This window comes from Haplochromis burtoni, unplaced genomic scaffold (assembly GCF_018398535.1).
Source record: "Haplochromis burtoni strain Fernald_Lab_line unplaced genomic scaffold, NCSU_Asbu1 Contig_3, whole genome shotgun sequence".
Lineage (NCBI taxonomy): Eukaryota > Metazoa > Chordata > Actinopteri > Cichliformes > Cichlidae > Haplochromis > Haplochromis burtoni.
The window spans coordinates 1,360,054-1,387,068 of NW_024582364.1; the positions used below are offsets into that span (position 1 = coordinate 1,360,054).

Genomic DNA, 27,015 nt, shown 5'->3' on the forward strand with positions numbered 1-27,015 from the left:
CGTTTTTCAACACATTTATTTATTTGCTTGATTCTTTTTTTGACAACTTTTGTTATGTGTCCACAGACATGAGAAAGAACTCCAGAACACTCAAAAGATAAACGTGAGCACTGAGTTTAAGACTTTATCACAGGCTGCGACCTGTTTCTGCTTCTGTCAAGCAACTCCAAGCAAGAGCACAGACTTGGGGTCACGTACCCAGTCCAGGATGACCGTCTTACTCACACTGAGCCGAGAGGTCCGAAACTGCTTCCTGATCCGCACTCTGTACTCTGCAGTGACACTTAACCAAGCAGCAGGTCAATTATTCTTATTCATCATGGTATACAGAGTAAAAGAGAGTTAATATCATCTGTGTAATGAGACCCAAACACAGAAATCTCCATTTATATACAAGACACGAGCCAAGAGGAAGGTTTCCAGTAAATCATTACGGGGATCATGGATGACATACTTTACAAGCAGCACTTTCAGGAGTGGAAAGCTGTTGTCATTAGCAAGCGGTAAGGCAGGAGAGAGGGGAAAGCGGAAGATAAGTGGACCTGCATGCTTTGATCCAGAGTTGTGACAGCTAAAACAGCCAAAGGAAAAGAAAAACAAAACGATCGACTCATGTGCCGTTCAACAATCACTGGCAGGCACACTAAAACTACCTCACAAAGTGTTTCTGACACTCTTCAACTGTTAGGGTTGGAAGCCTTGAAAGTTATGTGCCAGTGTTTGTGTATCGACTACCTTGACGTATATATATATATTTTTAAAGTCCTCTAGATTTTCTAAATGCTTAATACAAAAATCATATTAAATAAAGATGCTTTGTGCGTAAGTGCATTAATTTTCAAGAACATAATTTATGCTTTGATATTTTACAAATAAAACTTTCCATTTGTCTTCTGTACCAGCAGACAACATGTTCTACCCAACACATTCAACAATAAATAAACTCAATTAACTCTTTGTTTACAGACAAAGTAACATAAAAAAAAAAAAACAAAGTGGCAAAAAAAAGCAAAATAAAACTGCAATAAAATGCAAAATTTAACTAGAGTCAGATTTTCTACAAACTTGTACATGATTTAGGCTGTGTTGCTCAACAAGTTGGCTGGCCTGTGGCACACAAAGTCCTAAATTCTGCTTACAGAGTGTAGAAAACTGATCATTAGCATTTAAATGGAAATGAGACAGGCAGACCGGCTGGCTGACCAGGCCTGTGTTGAATGCATTATGTGCCTACTCGGTAAATTTGACCCAATGTTGTCACTCTTGCATAACAAGATAAAGATGTTTTAGATTTCAAAGCAACATTATCGATAGATTTTTTTTTTAAAGACCTACAAACCATTCCTTGTCATGACAACATCAAGTCAGTCATGCTTTACCGATGTCCGACACAAGCGTCAGGCTGTCAAATACCGAGCAGCTACGGTACAAAAGCTGGCAGGGAGACTGCTGTCAAAGGAAACATTTACAGTCTGTTACAGGCAATAACTATATGCTATAGAGGATCATTGATAATATTCACTCTCCAAAACATTGATATACATAATGAAAACTTAAAAAACAAAGATTAATAGCATTTACTATAACTTTACATAAAAGCTAATCATGAATGCATGTGAGTAACTTTATTTAGCATTAATGCTAAAGACAAGGATCAAGGAGAGAAAGAAAAGAGAGGTGAAGAAAGGGAGGCACTATCTGGTGCTAGGACAACGCTCTCGTCCACTTGAAGCAACCGCCCTAAAAAGACTGAAGGTCCATGGTCGATTATAACTTTGTCCTTTCTATTGAGCTACAAGAGGAGTCTTCACAAGTCAGCTTATCGAACGGAGCAACTCTGCTGATCCATAAAAATAAAAATGACAACCACACACAGTACAGTTGTCCTCCCAATTAGATCAAATCTGGTGCGACTCATTGGTTAAAAGAATAGTGTAACCTTTTGGGAAATTCACCTTTTTTGCCAGAAATGTGGATTTATTGTGTGAAAACTGATTAACTCAAGCAACAAAATCACCTACTAGCACTTCTAAAGCTCACTAATTTGGGTTTTACTCCATGATGCTTGCAGCTCTTTATGCAAGATTTAGTCACCCATTAAACGAGTCCTATTTAGTTCGCTTCAGACGTGCTATTTTCCCTTTTTGTTAACGGCCACAGCCAAGCTTTCTGTTTCCTACCTTTTTGCTGCCAAGCTAGGCTAAAAAAATCTGCTGGCTTCAGGATCATAAGTGCGCTTTTTGTCTTCTCATCTGAGTCTCAGCAGGAAAAGTCTTTTCCCAAAGTGTCAAACTATTCATTTAAAATCCCACTAAAATAAAATAAAAAAAACTATCTTTGCGCACAAATGCACAGTAAGTGAAACGATTACAAAAAGCAAAAGAACGCTTTGGTTAAAATAACAGAGTAAATGGTACGAGACATTAACTCAATAAAGTGCCATGCAACAAAACTGTCAGTGGTCCTGTCACAATAAAATACAGTGCAGCTTCAACAGCAACATTAAACATTTTCCTTCAGGGTTATACCTGCAAGGGGTTATGTAGAAAAAAACAATATAAATAATAATAAAGGAAGGACGAAGCACATATCAATAACAAGGCGAGGACACATATTATCTCTCCTGAACGGGCCGTCCTAATCTAGCAAACGATCTCGTGTTTTCATAGAACCAGATCTTAAAAAAAGACACAGAAACAACAGCTTGGATCCCCCCTCATGCTACTTCAAGGTTAAAATGATGAGCAACAGCAATGATGAATCTCTGCCATCTGAAACCTCTTCAGTGAAACAAATACTCTATGCTGCAGAGCACCAAGCCAATGTACATTATTATGTACATTATATGTATGGAGGATGGATATGGAGCTATCATCGCTGCACTTAACACACCTACACAGAGAAAACATCCAATAAGATGTTTTTACCCCTCCCCTCACTTGATGCCGTTAATGGTTGATGTTCAATGTCTGTTTCACAGCTGAGACTTATGTCTTTGCTGGAAACTGGCAGCCTCACAGATGACACATCTACAGGAAACATGAAAACTAATCTGAACTAGTCCCAGCGCCCAGCAGAGGTAAGTTATGTAACGGGTTTTGGGTGGTTAGATTTTCTTAGGAATTCTTCTACAGGTTGGAAGGGAGCACACCATGCAGGGTTAGTGTGGTGGTGATGGCAAATAATGCTTTTGTCGGCTTTGTGGATGAGCGAGTGAGTGACAGGGGCGGTCATCACATAGAGGGATATTTAAATGGTTCTATGTGTAAGTTTGCTATATGGTCTATGCTCGATTAAGCAGGATGTTGAGCTGAGCTTTTAGATTGTATTGTTTTGTTCGCTGTTTTTCGCCAGGCCCCTTCAACTCTCACATCCGCTGAGCCGATGGGTACGACTGGACCGACTTTCTTCTGGAGAGCTTTGACCTGACAGAAGGAGAGTAAGAATATGTTAGGCAGGAAAGATAAATAAAGGGGAAAATAGCATCTAATAAGCAATTATAATAATATGTTTCATTTTTAGGGGATAAGTGACCATTTCCTGAAAAAAACAGAATAATTAAAATGTCAAAACTTTGTGTGGGTGTTTGGAGGTGGACAAAATATAAACTCTGGGTCTCTTTTCACTCATAGTAAACTATTTGTATGCTTCACAGATTCTCCACCACTCACCTGATGGTGCCTGCTAACAGAGGGTTAAAAGCATACAGCCAGTCATGCATCTCTTTGTCATTGGCTGCCTGCAGCAGAATCCCACGATGCTCGGTGCACACAGCAAACGTGTTGGGAGTCTGAAGACAGGAAATACTCCGGGATTACTAAACCTCATTCAGATTTATCGGTTAAATGGTCATATGTCTTTTCTGCAGTGAGTTTCACGACTGAAGTGAAGCATACCCGCAGTAACGTCTGTTTGTCTTCACTGTATTCCACCTTTGCAGATGACAGGTTGATGATGGCTCTCTCGACGCTGTCCCTCTCGCTGCGGTACAGGTACACATAGGGCCGGCGCACCACCACGAAACGCCTCACCCAGCCGCTGGTGTGAGGCTCCAGGAAGTGCAAATAGCCCTTCTTTGACACAATAGGGCTGCGCATGTTGAAAGAAATACAAAATGAATAACTGGCCTACGATGTGAATACTAAGGAAAATAATCCAGAGGATCTCCTAACATGTGATTGCAACTGGTGGTACATTAAACGTATCAAGTGTGATCTGACCTGACACGAATCTCCTGTATGTCGGGAACAAAGGTGCATCCTCTGAGGACTTTCTTTCTGTCCACGGGGCTGTACGGATCTAGGTCCGGTGTGGATGCTCCAGAACTGGGATCAGTGTGTCTAGACAACGCAAACATGTTCACACTGCATCAAAAAGGGAGCAACGGTCAAGACACAAAAGAAAACATTTCAAGCCCCTTTTCTTAGTTCTGATTTAAAACACATTTGCAATGTGTAACAAAACAACAAGGTGTATCTCTGTAAGCAGGTTACTTCCTATGAAAATCTACAGGGTGGCTTTAGTGCACTTTTCTGACAGTTGAGAATGAATTACAAAGCTGAACTTCAAAAAATTTCCCCTCCCTGAAAAAAACTTAACCTAAAGAGCAGTCAAACAGGTGTACCTAGCAAAGTGGCCAGTGTGTGTACGTACCTTCTTCTGAATTCTAATTATTACAGTGCAGTAATTATTTTGCATAGTTGTGCTAAATGTTGTGACTGTTGAAAAAACAGAAAAAAAGTCTTCTGTGGTGTTTTCATCACCTGCCATTCGTAATCTAAGAGCCTACACTGAAAAAACTGAGAACATAAATGTTTCTAAAAAACAAATTCTGCACATTATAGAAAATACAGTAGCATTTTGCTTTTACTGATACTACCTGGCCCCACATGAGACTTACTGCTCACTGAACAAAGCACCAAAAAGCGAGTAAGATGTATTCAAAATGACATTTTTTCCTCACCTGATGTCATAATGTCCCTCCACCAGTGAGGGGCAGGTCGAGGACGGGGTGAGCGTGCTCAGTGTAGAAGAGGATGACTCCCTCATCAGAGACGCAGACATCTCAGAAAGCTAAAACGCACACATGTGCAAGCACGCACACACAGAAACCAGAGCGACAGCAAGGACACGCAAGACAAGAAGAGAGACAAACAAAGACAAAACAATCCAGCAAACAATTAAGCACAAACGACACAGACATGCATTCAGAGAACAGCTTGATCAGTTTGTCATCTTCTAGCAATGTACTACAGAAGCAGCACTGTGGTACAAATCCTCGGTATGTCTAAGAGCCCCTCGCTGATGTTAAAGAGGACATGCAGGAGAGTTATTAAGTAAGTGGAAGCCTCACAGTGTCTAAGAAGAAGGGACAGTGAGGGGTGAGGAAAGTAGGAGGGGATGCATGGTGTAAAAGAGTAATCAGTAGACCTGAGTCAGTACTGAAAGAAATGGTTGTCATATTAGGCATGTTTTATCCAGCAACTATCTCTGAGTAATGTTTAAGCCAGGTTAAACATTACATCTGGTTATAGAGACAGAGGAGAAGTGAAAAGTATGAAATTCTTTGCAACAAGGAAGCGTGAAGTGTTTAAAAAACATGAAAGAATGAGAACAGATGTAGCAGAGGGAGTGACTGGAAAGAAGGACTGCGGGGCTTAAATATTTAGTGAAGGCTGTAAACATTAGGTTCAGAAGGACTAAAGGACTGGGTTATAGAGGGCCTAGGCTGGGGCTCACCTTGCTCTCACTGGCACTGCTGCTCACCTGGCTGTACTCCCTGTTGAAGGTGTGCATCAGCAGACGCAGACACTGGAAAGTGAAAAATATAAAAAACAATTTAAAAGCATGAAGCTGAATGAAGCTGTGTGTAAAAATAGAAAGAAAATAAATCTCTAATAAACCGGGTGTAAAATAGAGATGAGGGGAGCAGCAGTCACCTTAGCAGCCAGCTCCCTCTGCCTCTGGTTGGGGCTGTCGGGGGCGGGGCTGCTGCTGGGGCTGTGGCTGAGGACGGGACTCTTTGCAAAGTCGATGATGTCGCCATTTTTGTAGAGTGCATCCTGTCCCGCATGCAGAGTCGCCTCCAGCTTCTCCCTCAGCAGCAAATAGTGCCTGGTCTTTTCCACCTTTAGAAGAATGTAAGGGAATTTCACTTGAAAGACAAAGTCCAACAGGAGTTTATTTAGCACATGTCAAGTAGGCAGTCGTTTCACTAATCTTCGGGAATAGTTCTCCAGGCTTCTTGAAGGATATTCAAAGCTCTTCTTTGGATGTTGGCTGGCTCTTGCTCTATTGTCAAGATGATCCCCTTCAATAATATTGAGGTCTGGGATCTATCCTGTGCTGAATGATGAAACTGTTGCCAATCAGATGGTATTGCATGGTGGATGAAAATCTGATGGTGCTTCTCTGAGTTCATAATTCCATCAGTTTTAACAAGATCTCTAACACCACTGAATGAGATTCAGCACCAAACAATGACAGAGCCTCCACTGTGTTTTACAGATGGCTGTAGACACTCAGTGTTGTCCCTCTCTCCTGATCTCCTGCACACATTTTGACGACAACTTGAACCACAAATGTCTAATCTGGATTCATCGCTCTTACGAGGTCTGTTACCAGATTTCCCTTACTTAAGAATGGTTTTGCTGGTTTTTTTCATATTTCATAAGGGCATGACTTTCTGACTTTCACTGTTCATCTGCTGTAAATAGTTTTTATGCCTGACATTTCTTTTTTTTCTGTCCTCCACATGTCCAGTTTCCTCAAAATGTTTTACGGGCACACTGCACACAACCCAAGTTTTACTGTGGCCCCCTGGAATTCATCTTATTGGTGCAAAATACAACTTCATACCTGTGAAACCATGTTATCTTTGGGATTTTTCTTGCTATCAACTAAAGAGATGGGAACAAATGAAGTGCTTCTGTTACTGGCTGCTAGTAACAAAATGCCTAAAGACACAAATATTATAATTATTTCTTTCCTAAGTTGTCTAATATATGTAAACACCGGTTTATCACTTGGGTTAGTTGCTTTTTATGCTTGAATGATTCATAGTTCCGGGTTAAGAGTCTTAAAAAACGAAACAAAAAAACCCCACTCCAGTCACAATGATGAGGTACCAGGACTGGACTGATAAAGCGTGCAAAAGCATCCAATGTCCAAAGAAAAACCTAAGATATAAGAGACTATTATGATGTAAGCACTGTAAAAAATAAACTATAATATAATTCCAATAATTCCACTGACCTCCTGCAGTAAGCTAAGTTTCTCCAGCTCCCACTGGTGGTCGAGGATGAGGCTGTCACTGCGGGGCCTCCATCCAGCCAGGTTCTCCTCGCCTCTCACGTAAGCCACCGAGGTGTCCAGCACGCGCCTGCGACGACGCTGCATGCCTGACGAAGGGGAACAGAAGCATTTAGAACGACAAAGGACAAACAAACGTTTTTGTCATTTTCATTTATTATTGATTTTTATTTTATTCTGCACCTGGACTTCCGTTGTCAGCCACGTGGCAGAGAGTGATTTCATAGACTCCAGTGACACGGTTACTGAGGAGAGAAAGCAGAGCAGGTTGTCATAAACTTAAATCTTCAACTCTGAAGCATGCATAAACCTAGAACTTTGATCTGAAATGGTGCCAAACCAGTGAAACTACATGATAAATGTGTAATCACAGCCTCCCAACTTTCTATTAAAAAATAGAAAGTTTTCATTAAGTCACAGAAAATATTCTTTTTTTTTTTTTTTTAAAAGCTGTACAGTGGGCTGGATTGGAGTCTTGACCAGACCATTTTTGGCCCACCATCCTTATGTTTGACGTTTGACAGCCCTAGTTAAAATCCTTAATCCAGTACCTCTCAGAGGGCCGTAGGCAGCCGGTGCTGAAGAGGTTTCTGATGGAGCGGGATGCCGGCAGCTTTGTGTCACGGGAGTAAAACACCATGCAGAAGTCTTTGGTGATAACTGTCGGCTGAGTACAGTTCTCCATCTAGCCCAAATATACAAAACATTAATAAAGTAAAAAAAAAATTAAAATTTTGCAGAACAATGCACGAACACTCTCCCACCTCTAGATAAGTAGAGAGGGTGATGTAGATCTTCTCCCCATAGGGTGTGACTCTGTTCAGAAGCAGAGAGTTGTGCATGGAGCTGTCCCATGCGGCCTCGAATCGGTAGAAAGTTCTACAGAGAGGAAAAACAGCATCTAGCCTTTCATTGCATGAAAAGCTTAAGGAACAAATGGACGTTGTTGCATGTTGTTTTTAAGAAACAAAGATGGAAAAACATGGTACCTGTGATCAACTCCCAGAGAGACACTGCGATTAACAAAGAGAAATAAGGTGAGTTATGAACCTTTCTCTCCAGCTTTCAACAGTTTCAACTCAGCAAACAAAGAGAAAAATGCTTTGAAGGAAGACTGGAAAAACAAATTCCTACTTGTCATCATGTTTTGGCCAGACGTATCCAGAGGTCAGGATGTTGAGGGAAAGGATGTTGGGGTCTATGATGGTCTCATCAGCCTCGGGCGTGTTTCGAATACGACCTGCGGGCAAACAAGTGACAATGAGACTGGTCATTTTTTTGATTTTTGAGCTCTTCCTGCAAAAATCTGACAAACGTGGCCATGTATATCGTACTCACCAATAACGAGCTCCTTCACTTCTTTCCACTCAATATCATTTCCTGTTTCGTGAGCAATTGTGACTCTGATCCTCCTCTGAATGCCCTGTGGAGTCGCAAGAAGATGAGGAGCGGATTTAGTATCTCAGTGGTTAAAATGAAGAACTTAGCAGTGTGACAGCAGAGGTAAACACGGTCAGACCTGATGTAAAAGGAACGTCCCATGGCAGGGCATCCCACCTCTGTGGTCAACAACAGCCGGGATATAACTGGAGGCAGAGGGATAATCCATTTTTAGACACGTATTATAACATTATAACAAGTGAGATGCATGTGTATGCTTTCCCTTTTGCATATTTAAGCAGCAACAGGAACAGACTGGACTCACTCTCCGTTAGCTTCCAGCTCGCAGATCTCAAAGAAGACCATGAGATCGTATTTGGCGTGACAGGGTCCCGCAGTGGAGCGAGTCAGAGTGTTGAGCTTGGTGGCAGGCACTGGATGAATGAAGAGGATGCAGATTCATTCATTTATTGCTAAGAATATTAAATCAAGCACACACGGAAATCATCGATAGATGATTGAATTAAATAATTATCTCATTAAAATGGAAACAGGCAGAATCAGAGGAGCCTGCAGAGCACTCATTCATTCATTCATTTATTAATTTCCCCTTTTTTTGATCATTAGATTAATGTATAGGAGTTAGATTGTGGTGGCTGAAATGTCATTGCTAACCTGGTTTGGATAACGGCATTACCCGAGGGAACTGCCTCCTGGAAGGTCTCAGTGGGCTGAAAAAACCCCAACATGAAACTGTGAGAAAAAATTTTTTCATCAAATTATCTCAAGTCACCCGGTCAGATTTCTTCCTGACCTGATTAAATCTTTGCAGAGTGGAGGGAACGGCTGTTTCTGATAGTGTCCAAACACCTCAAAGACAATGGGCTGAGTCTTGATGTACTCCGTGAAGGACTTGGTCACCTCCACTGTGATCTATCGGAGGCAGAGAGAAAAATACTCGAATGAACCCTTGAGAAAGCTGTTTGTAGAAATGGACTGCTAACATAATATGTCAAATAACAAGAGAAAGTGAACAGTAATGGCAATCAGTTGTCTTTGTTAATATAAGCGTTTAATGCTGCTTACATTTTGGACATGGTAGAAGCCCAGTGGCGGCCCTCTGCCGGTATTTTTCAGCGGCTCAGTGGAGAAAGCTTCGTCATGACGGTGGATGAAGCTGAAAACAGTGAAGTCATTTCATCAGCTGACCTGCCTTTTTGTTTTTCCTACACATTATATCACCCAAAGCATCTGGCTAACAACAGCACAGGTTATTTCACTGTCAGCTTCTCAAATTACAAAGACTTTAATCCGTAAATTAGAAAATACACTAAGTTTGATTAGAGTTTAACCATTAATTCATGTGACCTATAAGGTAAAATTTGTAAAATCTTTGTATCTAATTGCATAAAGACAAAAGACAGAACTAGGAGAGGCATTCAGCGAGAACTCTTAAATGAAATTCACATCAGGTAGACGATGTTACTCCAGGAACTTTGCTTTAACTTACTTGAACTGGCAGAAGATGTCGGCGTACTCTGCAGAGATGCTCGAGGCCTGTAAGACGGTAACTCTGAAGGTGAAAGTGCTGCCGATCTTGAGGTGGGACAGCGCTTTCTCTGGAGACAGGTCCAGAGGAAGATCCAGACCCAGACCTAAACTCTTTACTGGGCTTAGAGGAGCATCCAGTGTGGCTGCGTGGCACAGAAGAAGCTGAGACTCAGAAACGCATTGACATTTTGATATTAGATGTGCCAGCTAGGAAATATATTTCCGTTCATGAGGTATTTCTAGTAAGACCACCATGTCCCTGTCGTCGCCCTCCCCTCACCTTCACAGGTGTTGTTGTTAACTTCATCTGCAGAGATTCCAGTCTCAGCATTTTGTCCTTCTCCCTCCACAATTCGCAGCTCTTCCTGTGAGGTGTTGGAGTGCGACAGACTTGCGGGACACGACTCAGTCTGAAACTAAACAGAACATAAAATCATCAGCTTTTGCCTCTTTTTACAAGCAGAACACTAGAATTTCTTTTTTCAGGCTCCAAATTTCCACTTTAATCTAACAAGAAGGACTCAGCTGCACAACACCAGCCCAGACGTACCTTCTCAAACTGTTTGTCTTCAAAGGAGATCTTGGCGGTGCCTGACTGCCTCACGCCAGAGCCGTAATCAGGCGCCTCCTCATCAGCTAAATAGAGACACAAAAGCACAAACAGTATAGTTAACAAGCATTTCCAGAAACACAAAACAACACAAAAAGACGTGTGCAGCATCTGACAGCTAATTTTTATTTGTACCTGAGATGGCCTGCACTGCCACTCTAAGGAAGCCTTTCACCTCTCCTTTCTCGCTTACAATGGCCACACGATGTACCAGAGGGACCGGATACAGCAGGTTACTCAGATACACAAAAGCCCTGAGGAGGAGGGAAAGTGATGATGGGTTTGTGGGCGTCCTCACTGTGCAGTAAAAGAACTTAAATCTGTGAATGTTACTGACCTGCCGACCAGACGGAACCAGGGGAAGCGGTCGTAGAAGGGGTCGCCTCCTGTCAGGGCGTGGTCACAGTCCTCCACGGCGCTGCTGGGCAGCTCCGCAGCACGATCATACATTTCTCTCATCAGGTCCAGCCTCTGTCTACAAGGGCCAGGAGAAAACAACAGGTCAGTATCTGCTGATATGCAGACATGTGTATCCACTGTCAGCTACTTTGACCGGTGCTTTGAATTAAAAGAACTGCACTGTTTTCTACAGGGATGACCATTAAATTGTGACCGTGAAACGAGCTTCAAGCCAGACTCTCAAAACCTCTGAGTACCTCAGTTTTTCCAGAGTCCAGTAATGTGTGGCTCCGTTCTTTTGATCTTGCACTTCGACGGCCACTATCGTCCGAGGGAACGGTCGCCTCTCTCTCTCTTTAGCCTCACTGGGAGGCAGCAGGTCAGGGGGCAGCGGAGAATAGAGAGTGTCTGTCAAGAGGACAAACTGGAACTGCACCTGTGAAGAAAACACGAGATTGCATCATAATTTAGACTAGAACAGCAGCTCACAGTTATTTGAGCAATCCAAAACGAAAATGAGAAAATTGAACAGCTGAGAAATTGTAGTATTTGTTCTAAATACTTTAACTGCACATATGACATCTGTCAAAGACCTAAATCCTTCATGTGCCTTTTTTATTAGTTAAAAATAAATAACTAATAATAACAACATGCACAGTAATGTCAATGTCAATGAGTACAAGACACATATTTAAAGTCAGGGAAATAATAAAAAATTCGAGTTTTTCAGACCTCATAGAGCAACGACCTGCATTTTGTTTGTTTACAACAAAATTAACACAATGTGCAATGAAACATAGCACAAAAAATATCATTGCACTGCCAAAGCATATATCTTACAACAATCTAACCTTCTTCTTCAGCTCCACACTGATTGCATTGGCCTCTTTGAGGAAGATGGCGTTGCCCCAGAGCAGATCCCTGAGGGACGTGAACTGATAGAAACGCCACTTTCTGAAAGCCCACAGCGCCAGCTCGGTCTCGCGCTTCGTCCACGGCACTGGAGGGTACACGAGAACTTGATGTGAATAAAATGAAAGTCTGATGCCAAAACTAAAAGAAGAAAAAATTAAAGTGATAGTATCACCTTCCTCTTCAGGCTCCTCCTCTTCCTCAGGTGACTCCAGGTACCGAGAGTCCACCTGTTTCCGAAGGGCCTCCAGTTTACTCTCATAGTCCTGGAAGAAAACATGCAGTACAGATCAAGAGGAGGTGCGGATTTACATAACACCTAGAACTAATTAGTACTTTTTTATGATCGATGGCGATCATGCGAGCACCCACCAGCCGCTGTTGTTCCAGCAGGTTGCTGGCTTCCTCTCGTTCTTTGCGGTACTGATCCTCAAGCTCCTGAAGCCTGCAACATTTCATTTTCATCAACACCAAAGAACTTTCCCAAGACATATATTCATACCATTAAAACAAGTCATGCGACCACACCCACCTCTGCTCCATCTCCTGCTTCATGTCGATGCCTTGTTTCTCCAGCAGCTCTCGCTGAGCAAAGGCCCAGTCGACGGGCTCCACGGGTGTCTCGGCGCACGGCGTCCTCTCCCGCTCCAGACGAGCCTGCTCGGGGTCGTTGAAGCGGAACACGTGGCTCTTGCCCATGATGATGCGATTTCCTTAAAGATGCAGCAGGAAGCATGAATGTTGAAACATTTGACTCAAGCATTAAAAATTACACCGCTGCTTAAATAGAAACATATTTCAGGACTTGCCAAATTTATTAGAAAATCAAAGACAATCTAATACTTACCAGACCTCAGGACAATAGGTGAGGTCACTCTCTTGCCATTGACATAAGTCTCTGCTCCCTCACACGGCTCGAGAATGACGCATCCTGTTGCAGAAAATCGTTAAATGTACGTGTGACTGGAAAGACGGATCTTTTTAGCAGATTTGTCTACAGGGAGAGACTTTACCTTCTCCCTGAGGGCCGGTGGTGCTGCTGAAGGTGCAGTGTTCATCCTTGATAAAATGGCCACTAAGAACAATGTCTTGGCGAGTTTTGGCATTTTCACGGCCAACCCTGAAGGAAGATTAAAAACATATATCGAAATTACTAAAAACTGCACAGTATCCGGATGGATTTCATGTCAAATTGAACTTATAGAACTCTTTACTTGGTTATGCCGTCTTTGATGTAATAGAGCAGACACTCGGACATCAGTGGGTCCTCGTTGAGGTTCACCAGATGAGGCGTCTGAAAGAGAAATATGTTTCAGTGTTTGTGTGAGTTTGGTCTGATCGTTCAAGAGGTTGAGAAGTTGTTTGGCAAGTGCGTGGCACAGACTGAGGACCTGTACCTTTTTGGGGGAGAAGACGCCGACTGTGCCTCCATCTTCTCTCATGGCAACGCCCATCTCAGCCAACAGTGCCTCTCTACAGAGTTAATCAGAGTTGGAGTCAATCCATGAACTCAGATGGAAATTTACAATAATGCTATTTCTTTTTATTTCATTAAACTGACAGTCTATCCATGCAATGCATAATGTTTTGTGTTCCTTATACAAACTGTATAAAATCTCACACTTTTCATGTGCTTCTTTGTTTTTTGTAATTGATGAGTTCCATGATTTGCAAAACTTTGGGTAAAAGCACATCATGTCATGTCTGTAGTCCTCTGTAAAACAATCTGAATTATGCTTGATAATGCTATACAAACACATTTGACTTGTATAAGCACCTCCTTCAGGAACGATGTCAATACAGCCTTAATGTTGGAACTATTTTTCAGTTGTGAGGAAGGACGTTTGGATCACTTGCCGGTGAGAGAAATTCATCCTCAGAGGGATATGAACGGGAAATTTCACTAAAAGCTTTCAGAGATCTCAATCTCATGGTGTAATAATTAGTTTTGCTTTTTTCATATGGCCAAAAACATTGTGAACTTCTATTGAAAATTCCACAATGTATAATAAAAAAGAAATTTAGGCAATTTGATTTGGTAGATATTTACACGAGATGCATTCCCGACACTGTGTCTGTGCTGCCTCCTGGTATCAAAACAGAGATCTTTTGCTCATTAGGCAAATGTGTAATTTGCCACACTCATACGCACTGCCGTAACATGTCCTTGAAATAAGTCCAATCAAAAATGGACAATTGATTTTTTACTTGTAGGTGCACTGCCTTGAAAAGCCAGGCAGATACGCAAATGCTAAATTTAATGATAATTTCAGGTGGTTTTGCATTTGTGGATATCAAACAGCATAAAGAGCTTGGACAAACCTCTCCATACGGATGGCCTCAGTACGGCGCAGCTTCTCTTCCCATGTCTCATTGAGCTCTGCTATGATTTTCTCGGTTTCCTGTTGGTGATGGAGAAACAGCCTGCTCTCAAAATGGAAGTATTACCTCTGCTCATTCTCTATTCATCAAGGAGTCTTCCCACCAAATGCCTAAGCCCCTCTCCTCCCTTCATTCCCACTCACACAACCCAGATCCACTTTTTCTATCTATGCATCATCATCCCCCTTTTTTCCTACCTTGAGCCTTTCAATGGCTTCCTCACTGGCCGGGCTAAAGATGCGATCGTGGAGGTTGCTGATGGAGCCGGCTCGACTGGATAGGGCTGAGAGCGAGGGTGAGGGGCTCATTCCCGTCATGGCATGGGTCACTGTGGAGAGATCACCCCTTTGATTGACAGCCTGGCGATTATTCACAAAGTTCTTGTAATCGCACAGGTCTGCCAGAAAGAGAGGCGTTGCATGGAAGAAAGCAAGGAAGGAAGGAAGGAAGGAAGGTAGGAGCAGACGCGAGGTATTCAAGGAAAGACATCAAGGATTGAGAGGACCACGCAGGGATACGGATTTAAAAGGAAAAAAAATAAAATAAGGGAACAACAGGGAGGGTAACAAAAAAAGAAGAGAAAGCTCAAATAATGGATCAAAGAAGCAGACGTATTTGCTTTCCAAAGCCATCGCAGACGGAGAAAAAAAAGAGCAACTCAAACTGACACGGCATACAATGTCAGAGACTGAATGCTAAATACCAGAGGGATTTTCTTTTCTGACACTGAACTGCACACAAACACACACAACAAGCTCGCAAGCAAGCATGGTTAGGACAAAGTGTACTAAAAAAAATAATAGATACATCACTACAATGCATGAGGACCAAATATAGAGTGTTGATTTTTATTTTCGTGAAAGAAGAACTGATGTTTTTAAGCTGTTTAGCACAGCGTTTGTAGCAAAGATCCCGGCGGTGCAGGCCTCTAAGCACCTGACTCAGAGCATCGAATGCAGCAGCTCCACACACAGAGGACCAGACTGCAAAACACAATCTAAAATGGCATCCTCTCAGTCAGTCCTTTCTTCCATGGTCACTAATCTTGTTAAATAACAGCAAGATTCAAGACAACCCTGAATCTGACAGTTTCCGCTGTTCTCCTATCGGCATCTCTTAAACAAAGCATCACTGTGGGGTCACATACTTTTGTGGCTAAAAGTATTTCGAGGTTTGGGGAGTAAAAGAAACATGTAACACCATGGAAAAAAGAAAGGAGGCCATTTTTTTCTCTTAGCCAATGGATTACAGCTTTAACAAGATTTAACTACAAAGATAATTTTAGTTGTTCTGTAAAGTTCATTTTATTTTTTTAATCAATTGTGCATCGTCTGACTCCATGTACACTCTCTCAGGATTCTTAGTTTGGTCTCTGGTGTGGTGGAGGAGAAAAGTCGGCTCGGGATTCATTTCTTTTTAGCTGCAAAGCGCAGGCTTGCTACAGTTATACACACATTTCAAACCAGTGATGACAGGACCAGTGCAGCGATACGCTGATAGGACAGAGGAGAGAAGAGACTGTGTGTGAGTGGCGCTCACATCCCAAGTTAATCCTCTGTCTTCAATGTACTGAGAGAAAAAACATAACCTGCACAAAAGCTTTTAACTACCAGCTTCCTGTGCACGTGTGTGCCACGTGTGCGTGAGCTGCTGTGACACTCACTCTCGATGATGTCGCCCAGGCCCTGTGCGTACAACAGGTCTTTGAGACGAGCCACCTCCTCTTTCAGCTCGCGCACCAGCCGGTTGTTGGGGTCCTCGTTGATCACGGCGTTACAGCGGATCTGTTTGGCACGATCGGCGTACCTAAAAGGTGGTTGATAAGTTATCATTCCTCAGCCTCTCTGTACCGAATAACAGTGAGCAGATAATATGAAATATAAGTGAGGATGGTGTCTCACAGCTGGTTGAACAGAAAAATACGTTTGTGAAGTGTCCATTAATGGTTTTACCCGACAGAGCTACATGAACTCCACTTTTCTGCAGATGTATGCAGAGTTTAAAATCTAATCTCATCAGCACTTCTATTTATTTGCTTGACCCTGCAGTATGACAGTGTGACTTTAGCTTTAAAATGCATTTACAGTGAAAAATGTCAAATTTAATGATCCCAAAAACAGAGCTTTAATATATTTTCCTTACCGGAGGGTACTTAGGGTTTCATCATAGTTAATATCAGCAGGGCTAAGGGCAGCCACCATGGCTGTGCGAGAGTTTCCTCCTAAAACAGATACACAAATATATTTCATTAACTAACACAGAAAATCTTTTTCTTCTGCTGAAACCTCTTTTTTTCTGGTTGCATTTGCATACCTAAGTTCTCCCTCAGCAGCCATGTGAGCACCGAGTCTCTGTAGGGAATGAAACTCTCCACCTTCTTCTTTTTCTTGTTCTATCAACAAAGGAATCACAATAATATTTGAAGTTTACCCTAAAAAAGATGCTCCATATACCCTGCGTGCCGCTGTATACTAACCTTGTTTGGTGCAGAGTCCTAAAAAGAGAAGAAGAAACACCAGCATTTGTAATTGAAACACACAAAATAGGTTTTTAAAGTAAGATTTTTAGCAAAGTGTAAAAGTTCATACCAGTTCAGCCAGAGCAGAAATCACTTTTCCCAGAGTGGTCAAGGATTTGTTGATATTTGCTCCTTCCTGCAAACACACACACAAAATATAGAAATCAGCCATTTCATGTATTTTTCCATCTAATCATGAGTACATTTTAGATATATTACTTCAAATTAGCACTAAAACCACCAAAGGGGTCTTTTTTACTCATTTGGCATTTTAAAAGTCATGTAACTCAAAAGAAGATGAACTTGATTGGGGCGTTCAATCATTTATACCTTGAACCAATGGCGGAGTAAATTTGACCCCCAAATGAAATCAATGTAAAATGCTGCACTAAACAATGGCAACAGGCCTGGGTGTATAGTGACACATATTGTTTATACTATTTTTATATAAATGCTGCTATAACATGAGCTAGCTAGATAAGGTTGAGAGATGAGTATATAGAAGACTCCAATTGAAGTTGGCAAATTGTTGCAGGATGGAGAGGCTCAGGATGGGACATCTGAGTCGGGGAAGAATGCGGCTGAAGCCATTACGGACAAATGGAGAACGGGGCTCAAAGAACCACAGCTAATCTGAGTAGAGAGTTCAGAGTAAGCAACGTGGCCGTGTCCAAAATCAGCACCCGCTATGTACTATTGATTCTAAGTTTATGAAACTGGATCAGTTTGTTGAAAGATGTAATTAGGTACCAATCAGTGCTTATTTATGAGTTCAACTTTAAATTATGTTTCTTATTTTGTTGTTGAAAACTGTGGAGTCTGTTTTAAAATATAGGCAATGAGCTTTTCAATCAGTTTTTTACTTTGCTTCTTTATCCTTATGTATTTATTCATGTTTTTCTTTTCCATGATCATTTTCTTCCACAATGTTTACATTTTTGGTGCGTTACTTATTGTGTTTTTCTTGGTGTGCCCTTTGTTTTAGAAGATTATAAAATACATTTTAACCTTACAATCTGTAATGAAATACTCAAAATAATTTGTAAAACCATTAAACCCCTTGAAAGGGAATATTAAATACTTATTTTGTCAAATTTTACAGATATTTAGAGAAATTAGATGAAAATGAACAACTTCTTCAAGAAAAGACTTGCTTGCCATTGCATAGCACTGAAACAGCAACATCATCTCACCTTCAGCCTTGTTCCTTTAGCTCCAGTTGAGTCTGCTCTCTCGCTGCCAGCCAAGTCAACCAAACTGATCTTGCTGACCTAAGAAGACAATAAATTTTTTTTTTCAAAATAATTCACCCTCTCTGAAAAGGACTAAATATCCACCGCAGCAAACACAATCCACCCGGAGCTGAAAAGGAGAGCTGGCAGTAAAGTGTGGTTTACCAGTCAATACAGAAACACATTCAACAGATAGCAGCACCGCATACGCGGCCTCCTAACAGGCCATAAAAGGTCATAAAATCATTTCTGCCTCAACTCTCCTTATTGATTTGTTTGTGGTCAGAAGAATGGAAAAATAAAATCTTCGTTTGTGGGTGATTTGCACCGGACCTTCTCTGACGTGTTGTCCGTCTCCATGTCGTGTTTCTTCTGAGTGAAGATAATGTTGAAGACGGCGTGGGAGCGGCTGCTTGTCTCGTTCATGTTGGTAGCAGCCACAGTCCTGAAAAAAACAAAAATACATGCTCATGGGTTTTTAAAAATAACAATTATCAAATCTAAACAACTGATCTTAAATTTTTTACCTGGCCTTGTTTCCAGAATCCATCAGGTCCTGGATGTCATTGTAGGAGGTGACGGCTAGCTTTGATAGATCTTCAACATAGGGTCCCATCAGCGGGTGCTCTCTGACACGCAGGTTTCCTTTGTTTTTGGGATTCAGCAGGTCACGCACACGCTCACAGTAGATCTCCATGTAACTCACCTGCAGGGAGAAGAGAAGGCAGTCATAAAAGATGTTTAATGACTAATTAATTCGTTATAATAAGTGACTTGCTGCTACCGGAACAATAAAAGATTAAAAAGGAATGAATTAGCTTCTGACTATCTGATAAAACAACACGATTCCAATATAACCTGCTTCTGTTTCACATGTTTCAGCCAAACTACCTGAAAAAATTTCTTTAAATGCAAACAGGAAGGCCTGCCAAAAGGCATATCAGAGTTTAGCATGACTCACCTCCACTGAGTAGGACATGCTGTTGTCATTATTGCTGTCATTGATCTTGGTGAAAAGGTCCTCGCACAGCTAGAAAACAAAATGCCACTGTCACTTTACAACTTAAGGACTTCAAACTGCTGTGTTGGAGTCAAATCGGCACAAAATTGTCTTTCATTAAACTGTATTTAAAACTGCTTCCTGCTTTACCAGAGGAATGATTCCCTGCTGGTCTTTTTCCTGTCGGCCCATCATGGTGTAGCTTTTGCCTGCACCCGTCTGCCCGTATGCAAATATACACACATTGTAGCCTTCAAAGGCGTGGAGCAGCATCTCCTCTCCGATGTCTCTGTACACCTGCATCTGGGAGGCATAGTTGACGTCCTCAGGCTGCAGACATGGAGATAGCGGAGTGATAACGAAGAGGGGGGGGGGGGGGGGGGGTTGAAAATTAGCATTTTTTTAATAGCATGAATATTCATTATTCTAACACACATTAAATATCAAACAGTGTGCTGCGGGCAAAAAAAAAGAAAAGAAAAGTTAGAGTGATTAGTCACTGGGGACTTGTTTAAGAGCAGAGCCTTCTATATTCTAATGCAGATGTATTTCCTTTGATGAAAGCTGTAAGACTCACCGTGGTGTGTGACCAGTAGGAAAAGTCAAAGTTGAAGCTCTTGTTTTCTTTCGGCTGTTTTGGATTCAAGATTGCTAAAAAGATCAAAACAGATCAGTTAGAAGCATCGAAAGCTGAATGTTCTTCATTCTGTCTTCCTTATCTGGCTTTTTTAGTTTACATACAGTAAGCCAGAAGGAAACTGTGAAAAATTTCATATCTGCTATGAATCTATATCAGTATTTTATCACACAGTCTTTGTGACCGGTTAATTTTGTCGCGTACCCACACTCTGTATGCATGCTGTGTTTAAATGCTCGTGGGTTTGCTTTGATTTTCTTCTTTTATTTATTTTTATGATTGTTTCCACCCAGAGCAGTGTGTCCAGTAATGATCCATCTAATGTGTGTGTGTGTGTGTGTGTGTGTGTGTGTGTGTGTGTGTGTGTGTGTGTGTGTGTGTGTGTGTGTGTTTCCCCCACAGTTAGTTCAAGTCCTGCTTTATCATTTGTATTATTTACTGGTCTTTTTTATGCATATTTCACGGATAATTACAATCCAGTTCTTATTATAAACAAAGGTTTTGTTTAAAACCTTCATTTTACATTAACATGCATACTCACTGGCCATTTTATTAGAAACACGTGTTTAGCTGTTCATTAATGCAAATATCTAATCACTCAGTCACATGGCAGCAACTCAGTTATGTCTGTAGACAAGATGACCTGCTGCAGTTCAAATTGAGTATCAAAATTGGGAAGAAAGGTTATTTAGGTGACTTTGAATGTGGCATTGTTGTTGGTAGACAGGCTGGTGCGAGTATTTCAGAAACTGCTGATCTCCAGGGATTTTCCCGCACAATCGTCCCCAAGTTTACAAAGAATGGCCCAGAACATAGAAAAGATTCAGTGAATGGCAAGGGTCAAAGAGGGAAATGGCCAGACTGCTTCGAGCTGATAGGAAGGCAACAGTAACTCAAATAAAAGCTTGTAACAACCAAGGTATGCAGAAGAGTATTTCTGAATGGAAGGTTAGATGGGGAACCTTGAAGCAGATGGGCTGCAAAAGCAGAAGACTGCACTGGTTTCCATTTCTGTCAGCTTAACAGAAAACTGAGTGCACCAAAATGGGACAATTGTTACCATTGAAGGTTGGAAAAAAACGTTTCCTGGTCTGATGAGTCTCAATATCCGCATTCTGATGGTAGGGTCAGAATTTGACATAAACAACATGAAAGCATGGATACACCTGACTCAGGTTGCTGGAGATATAAAGTTGTGGGGGATATTTCCTTGGCACACTTTGTCCACGTGTCAACAGGCACCAAAATTCCTGAGAAATGTTTCCAGCAGTTTGCTGAATATATGCCACAGGCCATTAAGGTAGTTCTGACAACAACTTGGTGCTAGTAAAGTGTCCAGTAAGCATATTTTTTTCTATCACTCTGAATTATATTTACCAAAAAACACAAAAAATGAGAACATTCTGGATCAGATAGGATTTACAGTTCTGCTCAATAACAGCTTTTGCAATTATACACCACAGCTCTCTTTTCTGAGGAGGAGCAGCTGCTCTTCTGGCCGCAAATTAAATAAACCGTATCACCCCTTGTGGACGAGTTCAATAAAGCAGCAGCGTCAGTGAAGCAGTCCTGTTAAGAGGAGCGAAAGCTCTTAGCACTCGATACATGTGAAGTTACCGAGCTGAAGTAATGCAAGCCTGAATCTTCTGGCTTTTAATGAGGTCATTAAAAACAGGCACAGCAGGCTGACATGCGCCTGCTCTCTCCTGCACCCTTACATCAGCTGACCTCGGGTCTGGACTCGACCAGAACAACGGGCCCTTGTTGGTCCATGCAGCTCGTATGATGAGAGAAGAGAGCCGCGGCTGTCGCTACGTCCTACACACACTGACGGGTTTCAGGCCTGACTGAAGCTTTTGTTTCCGTCTCGAGCTGCCAAAATGCTGCATGCCTCCCTGCCCGCTGTTATATCGCCGCAGGACAATGCAGCCCGCGAGACGAGGTGAAACACTAAAAATGCTTCAAAGTGGGTCACAGAAATGAGACCAAAACAGCATCAGAGGATCACTTTAAACACAACTCAGACTTTCAGTGAAGCCCCTCAGACGCAACCTCGTAATCACTGAATCGAATTGCTGTAATTATTCACATAAACACGTGTCATATGCTCTGTCTGTTTTAAAAATAGAGCGCTATAGCTAAGAACAGCCTTATCCTACTGGCCAATTAAAAATGAATATTCAATATTCTTCTTGTTATTAATTATGCCTACATTTACATAAAGCCTGTTATTCTGAAGCACAAACAGAACAAAAATGCTCCATAAACACCTCATACAAACTAGTCAGAAATGCTGAATGCTTCTTTTAATCTCTTACATTAAGGGATTTTTGTTTTAGAGATTGCAGCATTTTTCCAAGTATTCTGTTTGTATTTTGTCCTGAAAAATTACACAACTTGACTTAAAGTTGGTGGTTATATAGTATAGAGCTTTCAGTCGACTGATCTTTTAGACAAAACACATGTAAATATTCTGCAATTAATAATAATTTGTCTTTTTTTCCACAAAAAAGGCCACTTACCTTTCTTAAAACACACACTTATTATTCCTCAATGAAAAGCTAAGTTGGCGTTCTTCTTTAAAGATTAAATGCACATCACAGTGCTTCTCTGGTGCTTTTCAGTCTAAGTGAACCACAGGTTTAAGTCTCCACCTCATGCTGCATTTCTACACCTACACCTGAGGGCTTTGATTTTTTTTAAAGAGAACTATAAAGTTAATTAATCAAAATGTCAATGACGAAATGAATAATTAAGTAATAGAGGTAAACTTCAATTAAAGCAGTGCCACTGGGTTAACATATTCAGTGATAGATCCTCAGTAAAGTGGGTCTTTAATGCTTTTACCTATTTTTTTGGTCATACATATTCTCTTACATGGCTGGATGCTCGTGTGGATACAGTTTCAAATAAAGAGCACCAGAGCTGAGAGTTTTTTTTACTCTTGGTTCTGTATGATGTCATTGAAAGGGGATAGTCTGGATTTGGTCATCACAGGCTGTGAGCAAAGATACTTTATCCACTTGCTGTTCCAACCTTTTATTTGCGAGGGGCAGCCAATCAGAAGAAAGCTGGGTTAAAAGGGAGGGTGGACTTAACCCTCCAAGATCTACATCATCATTGGTGATGAGTCAAGCGTGCACCCAACCCTAATTCTGTATTTTGGAGAAAAGAAAAATGATTCTTCTGGAACAAATGTGAATAGTTTTGGATGGCTGTCAGTTAGAAGAACTGTTTTGGGTTTGTTTGGTTTTTTTTACTTGATTGCCAAGACTGGGGAGAACACACACAGACAAACAAATTATATATTCATAGAGTTAGGGTTATGATGGCTCAGACCTAACAGGCTGGTTTTAAGGCAAATGAGCTAAAATGTGTAGTTTCAGAAAGCAGATAAACTGACACCTAGTGTAAGATAAATAAGGATTATTTTTAACCTTGAAATGTGTAAATCGACTTTATAAGTTTGCACAATAACTACATTTTAAGCACCTCTCTCAGTTAAAAGGCATAATTAAACTCTCAAACATTAAAGTCAGTCTGACTAAATCTTCACTGAGAAGTCTCGGGGCTACCAGCTGAACTCTCGTATACTCACTCGTGGTGTTTCCAGACATCTGAATGATGCACTTGCTCTCCTTCCCGATCTCTCTGGAGTTGAAGGGTCGGACCCTCACCGCTACCTTCACGGAAGCCCCCGCCATGTTGCAGGTCTACGTGTGAGTGAGCAGAAGAGCTGGAGATCCCCGTGGCCAGTGCGCACCTGGCACCTGCACAGGTAGACAATGACAGAGGAGTTCATTAGCAGTGACAGCACATGTGACACCATAAATCATTAAGACTCCATATTATAGAATTTAATCCAGGAATTAAACATTATCTTTTAATATTTCTGACTTGTTTTTTTTTTCTTTTTTTTTTTTTAATAATGGTGATGCAGCTTTCTTAGCCACAAACAGCTGAGACATACACATGACACCATTTTCCATTTTTAGGCCCTGAATCACAGTCAGTTTGTCTTCAGGCAGAAACACCCAGTTCCTACTGACTAAATGGCTGGACCAACATTTGGCAGGATGATCATCAGCGTCTCTGCAATTCTACAGTAAAATGGCTGCTTATTCCCTGCCAGCAACACCGCCATGGATGAAGGCCTGACTGCTTCAAATCAATGAAAATAATGCACAACCCTGAAATATGAGGCGCTTCTCACTGCGCCTTCCAAAATAAGCTCGATTTTCCTTTTTTTTTCTTCCTAACCCCTACAATTTTTTTTCTTAGTTAATGAGCTAATTTACAATAATTCATAAACGTATCATTGCTTCCAGACAGCACACCGCACATCCACCGTCACATCCAAGCCCCCGTCGATGAACAAGGGGGGAAATCTTGCTTAACATCCAAACAATAAGCCATTATTGATACGTTATAAATTTGAGGATGAGAAGAATTTTAACCGATGACATTTCCTGGATATTTCCTAAGCCATGTAAATAATGTCTCCTCCATCTTGCTGTGCCTGCCGCACCTCGACGACAGGCCGCGTAAACATACACAGCTCAGACACCAATTCATCCCAGACTGCGTCAGAAAGGAGGTCAGCACACATTATTACAGCTTACATGACAGTCCCAGCCTTTATCAACGCCTTTGCTCGTCCAATTCACTCAGTAAGATGGCAGATTTGTGTTTTTTGACTGTTTTTTTAAACACAGAATCATACCCCAAACACCCTGACGCAGCGTCTCTTAAGCGCACAAAAGCCTCGAAATGACCAACACGCAAAAATACCCTGTCCTCACCGAGGCGTGACACCCATTATTGCCCTGAAAAAACACGCCGTGTCTTACCTCAGCAACTCAGACTCGACAGCCGCAAATGGTGGATCCCCCTTCCCATTCAAAACAGCGGCAGGATCCTCTGGTGCCTCCTCCGATTCTCCTCTGCAGCTCGTATTTTGGTCCTTCGCTCTATCCTTTGGTTAGCCTACAGCATCATTTCCCCTCACGCACCCATACATGGATAATCCGCCGTGCCTCAGCTTCAGCAGCGGTGCGTCAGTTAGAAAAGAGTGGGAGACTTGGAGTGGTGTGGAGGGAGGAGCGGGGTGCCGCACGGATAAACAGGAGGATGGGTGCGGGATGCTCCGACGGCCGGCCGTCAGTCTGTCCGTCAGGCAGTCTGAAAGCAGGGAAAATGGCGGTGCAGCTGTGCCAGGGATGCTGGGAGGCGGTGATGACATCAGCTTCAGCATCATCAGTGGCGGGCGGCCACGAGGCAAAGCGATGCAGCACAGGAGGAGAGGAGAGGAGAGGAGAGAGCTCAGAGACGCAAATATGACTGACAAAGCGTGAGTCTGGAGGTTTGGAGAGACACAAATCAGACACGAAGCTCGACTCAAGCACAAAATTTACATGAAAGTTGAGCAGAAATTGTGCAACGAAACAAACAGACGAATGTAAAGGAAGTCTCTATTCACCAAAGCATCTGACAGTGGTAATTTGGTAGATTTGATAGATGGAGTGATTAATGGGAGGACCGGATGACTTTCTGTTAGGTTCTTTGTTCTCAGGCTGGTAAGAAAGTACCAGGTCAAAAGGGTGGAGTTATATAGACTCCTGGGTGTGTCCATATTTTTTTGTTCACCACTATTTCATTTTGGTTGCTGTGATTATTTTGAATATATCTTCTGCACATTATTATGAGTTGAATTTCATTGAATAAATCATTTTTGTGTTATTTTTTGTGTGTATTTTTTTGGCAGCGTGTCAGACAAAATCAACAAAACCCAACCTCGAACTCTCAGCGACATTTTGTTTGTTTTCCTGTAGTCGCTACATTAGGTGTTAGTTTCTCGCGTTTATGCTTATTAGTTATCTTTTGGGTCATTTCCTGTTTTGTTTTATTTTATTAGATAGCTGTGTCTTGTGCCTTGCTTACAATTCTTTTAGTTTCTACTCCACAATAATACCATCTCTTCTCTGCTCAATCAGACTACAATGGTAAATGAGGTGTGCAGAAAAATCACTGCAAATTTAGGATTTATAAAAACCAGGAAGTCAGAAAATAAGCAGGTAACATCACTGCAGAACCATCACGCCCTGGTCACCACCTGTTCCAACTCCTCCTCCATTGTCCGCACTTGTGCTGGTTCCCTCAGCACTTCCCTAATCACCCTCTGTGTATAAATAGTCCTGTCTTCCGTTGTCTCAGTGTCTTGTGCCTCTCTCTGTGATTGAGTCACTCTGTGATCTCCTGTGTTTGTTTGTTTATTGCTTTGTTTTTTCTGTGTTCTCTATTTTGTGCTGTGTTTACGGTCTCATATATGATTTTTTTGTTTTTGTTGTTAAGTTTGCCTCCAGCGTCCTTCATTTGGACCATAACTTTTGCACTCCAGTTTGGGACAAAATGCTAATTTACACAGCAGCTAAAAGTGGCAGAAACCGCATGTCAGTGTCTGTCAGTATTGTTCCACTACAATGTTAGAAAATCATGGGTCTAATTGTCTGTTTTGGATATGCTGCACTTTGTCCTGCAGGAGTTTACTGGAGGATAGCAAACTAGACACGTGGGTGTGTGTTTGCACGTCTGGGCACGCAAATTACATATTTGCCTGTAACTGATTGGCTCCACTGAATAGCGTTGTCAGCCAATGGGGTTCTTTCTTTCCATTTCCACATACACTGTCACTCATCCATACTGACATGCTGACAAATAATTTCTTATAGTTAGTTAGTTGTGTTTTTATAACTAAATTATCTCCTGTTTCTTGCCACAGTATTCATGCCAGGATGTCAGAAATGCCTTTAAGGCAAAGCTTCAGCTCCAGTGGCTCTGAAATGGTCACGATGGTGCAGAGACGTCTCACAATTTCTGTAACTTTCTGAAAGAGGTTTGATATTTGTGCCTCAATAATCTTTACATACCTATAATTTGTCAGCTGAACATGTGACTGGACTTTATTTGGAACAATCTGAGTCTGTTTCAAGAGACTGTCTGTCAGTGCTGGTCATTTATCAGATGAATCATTGTCCATTGAGTGAAACTTTAATTCTATTTTCTTGTTTGTACATCATCTTGTTT

At 41.6% G+C, this 27,015-nt stretch overlaps 1 protein-coding gene across 6 annotated transcripts; it reads right to left on the bottom strand.

Moving 5' to 3' along the window:
• Nucleotides 1–25,147, bottom strand: kif1ab (kinesin family member 1Ab). 6 transcript variants are annotated; one of them, XM_042219039.1, is made up of 49 exons: nucleotides 24,783–25,147; nucleotides 23,531–23,702; nucleotides 19,873–19,946; nucleotides 19,446–19,625; nucleotides 19,257–19,325; nucleotides 18,823–19,001; nucleotides 18,629–18,740; nucleotides 18,257–18,334; nucleotides 17,134–17,199; nucleotides 17,022–17,039; nucleotides 16,859–16,937; nucleotides 16,688–16,766; nucleotides 16,209–16,351; nucleotides 16,000–16,038; nucleotides 14,743–14,873; nucleotides 14,486–14,565; nucleotides 13,561–13,636; nucleotides 13,378–13,457; nucleotides 13,177–13,283; nucleotides 13,011–13,094; nucleotides 12,696–12,876; nucleotides 12,536–12,608; nucleotides 12,339–12,429; nucleotides 12,103–12,251; nucleotides 11,509–11,687; nucleotides 11,190–11,327; nucleotides 10,988–11,106; nucleotides 10,793–10,878; nucleotides 10,523–10,658; nucleotides 10,202–10,385; nucleotides 9,778–9,868; nucleotides 9,506–9,624; nucleotides 9,367–9,422; nucleotides 9,017–9,125; nucleotides 8,831–8,897; nucleotides 8,650–8,734; nucleotides 8,446–8,551; nucleotides 8,301–8,324; nucleotides 8,076–8,190; nucleotides 7,863–7,996; nucleotides 7,495–7,556; nucleotides 7,255–7,400; nucleotides 5,940–6,128; nucleotides 5,740–5,811; nucleotides 4,964–5,073; nucleotides 4,221–4,364; nucleotides 3,897–4,089; nucleotides 3,672–3,790; nucleotides 1–3,425 (listed from the first exon to the last, which is right to left on the bottom strand). In XM_042219039.1, exons 2-49 carry the CDS (start codon nucleotides 23,634–23,636, stop codon nucleotides 3,368–3,370), a joined length of 5,115 nt encoding a protein of 1,704 aa, XP_042074973.1. In that variant the 5' UTR covers nucleotides 23,637–23,702; nucleotides 24,783–25,147; the 3' UTR covers nucleotides 1–3,367. The 6 variants fall into 6 exon arrangements, with proteins under 6 accessions (XP_042074973.1, XP_042074976.1, XP_005912854.1 ...); XM_042219042.1 differs by lacking the exon at nucleotides 16,000–16,038; XM_005912792.3 differs by lacking the exon at nucleotides 16,000–16,038 and having other exon boundaries at nucleotides 4,221–4,340; nucleotides 5,767–5,811; nucleotides 14,743–14,942.
• Between the last annotated feature and the right edge of the window lie 1,868 nt (nucleotides 25,148–27,015).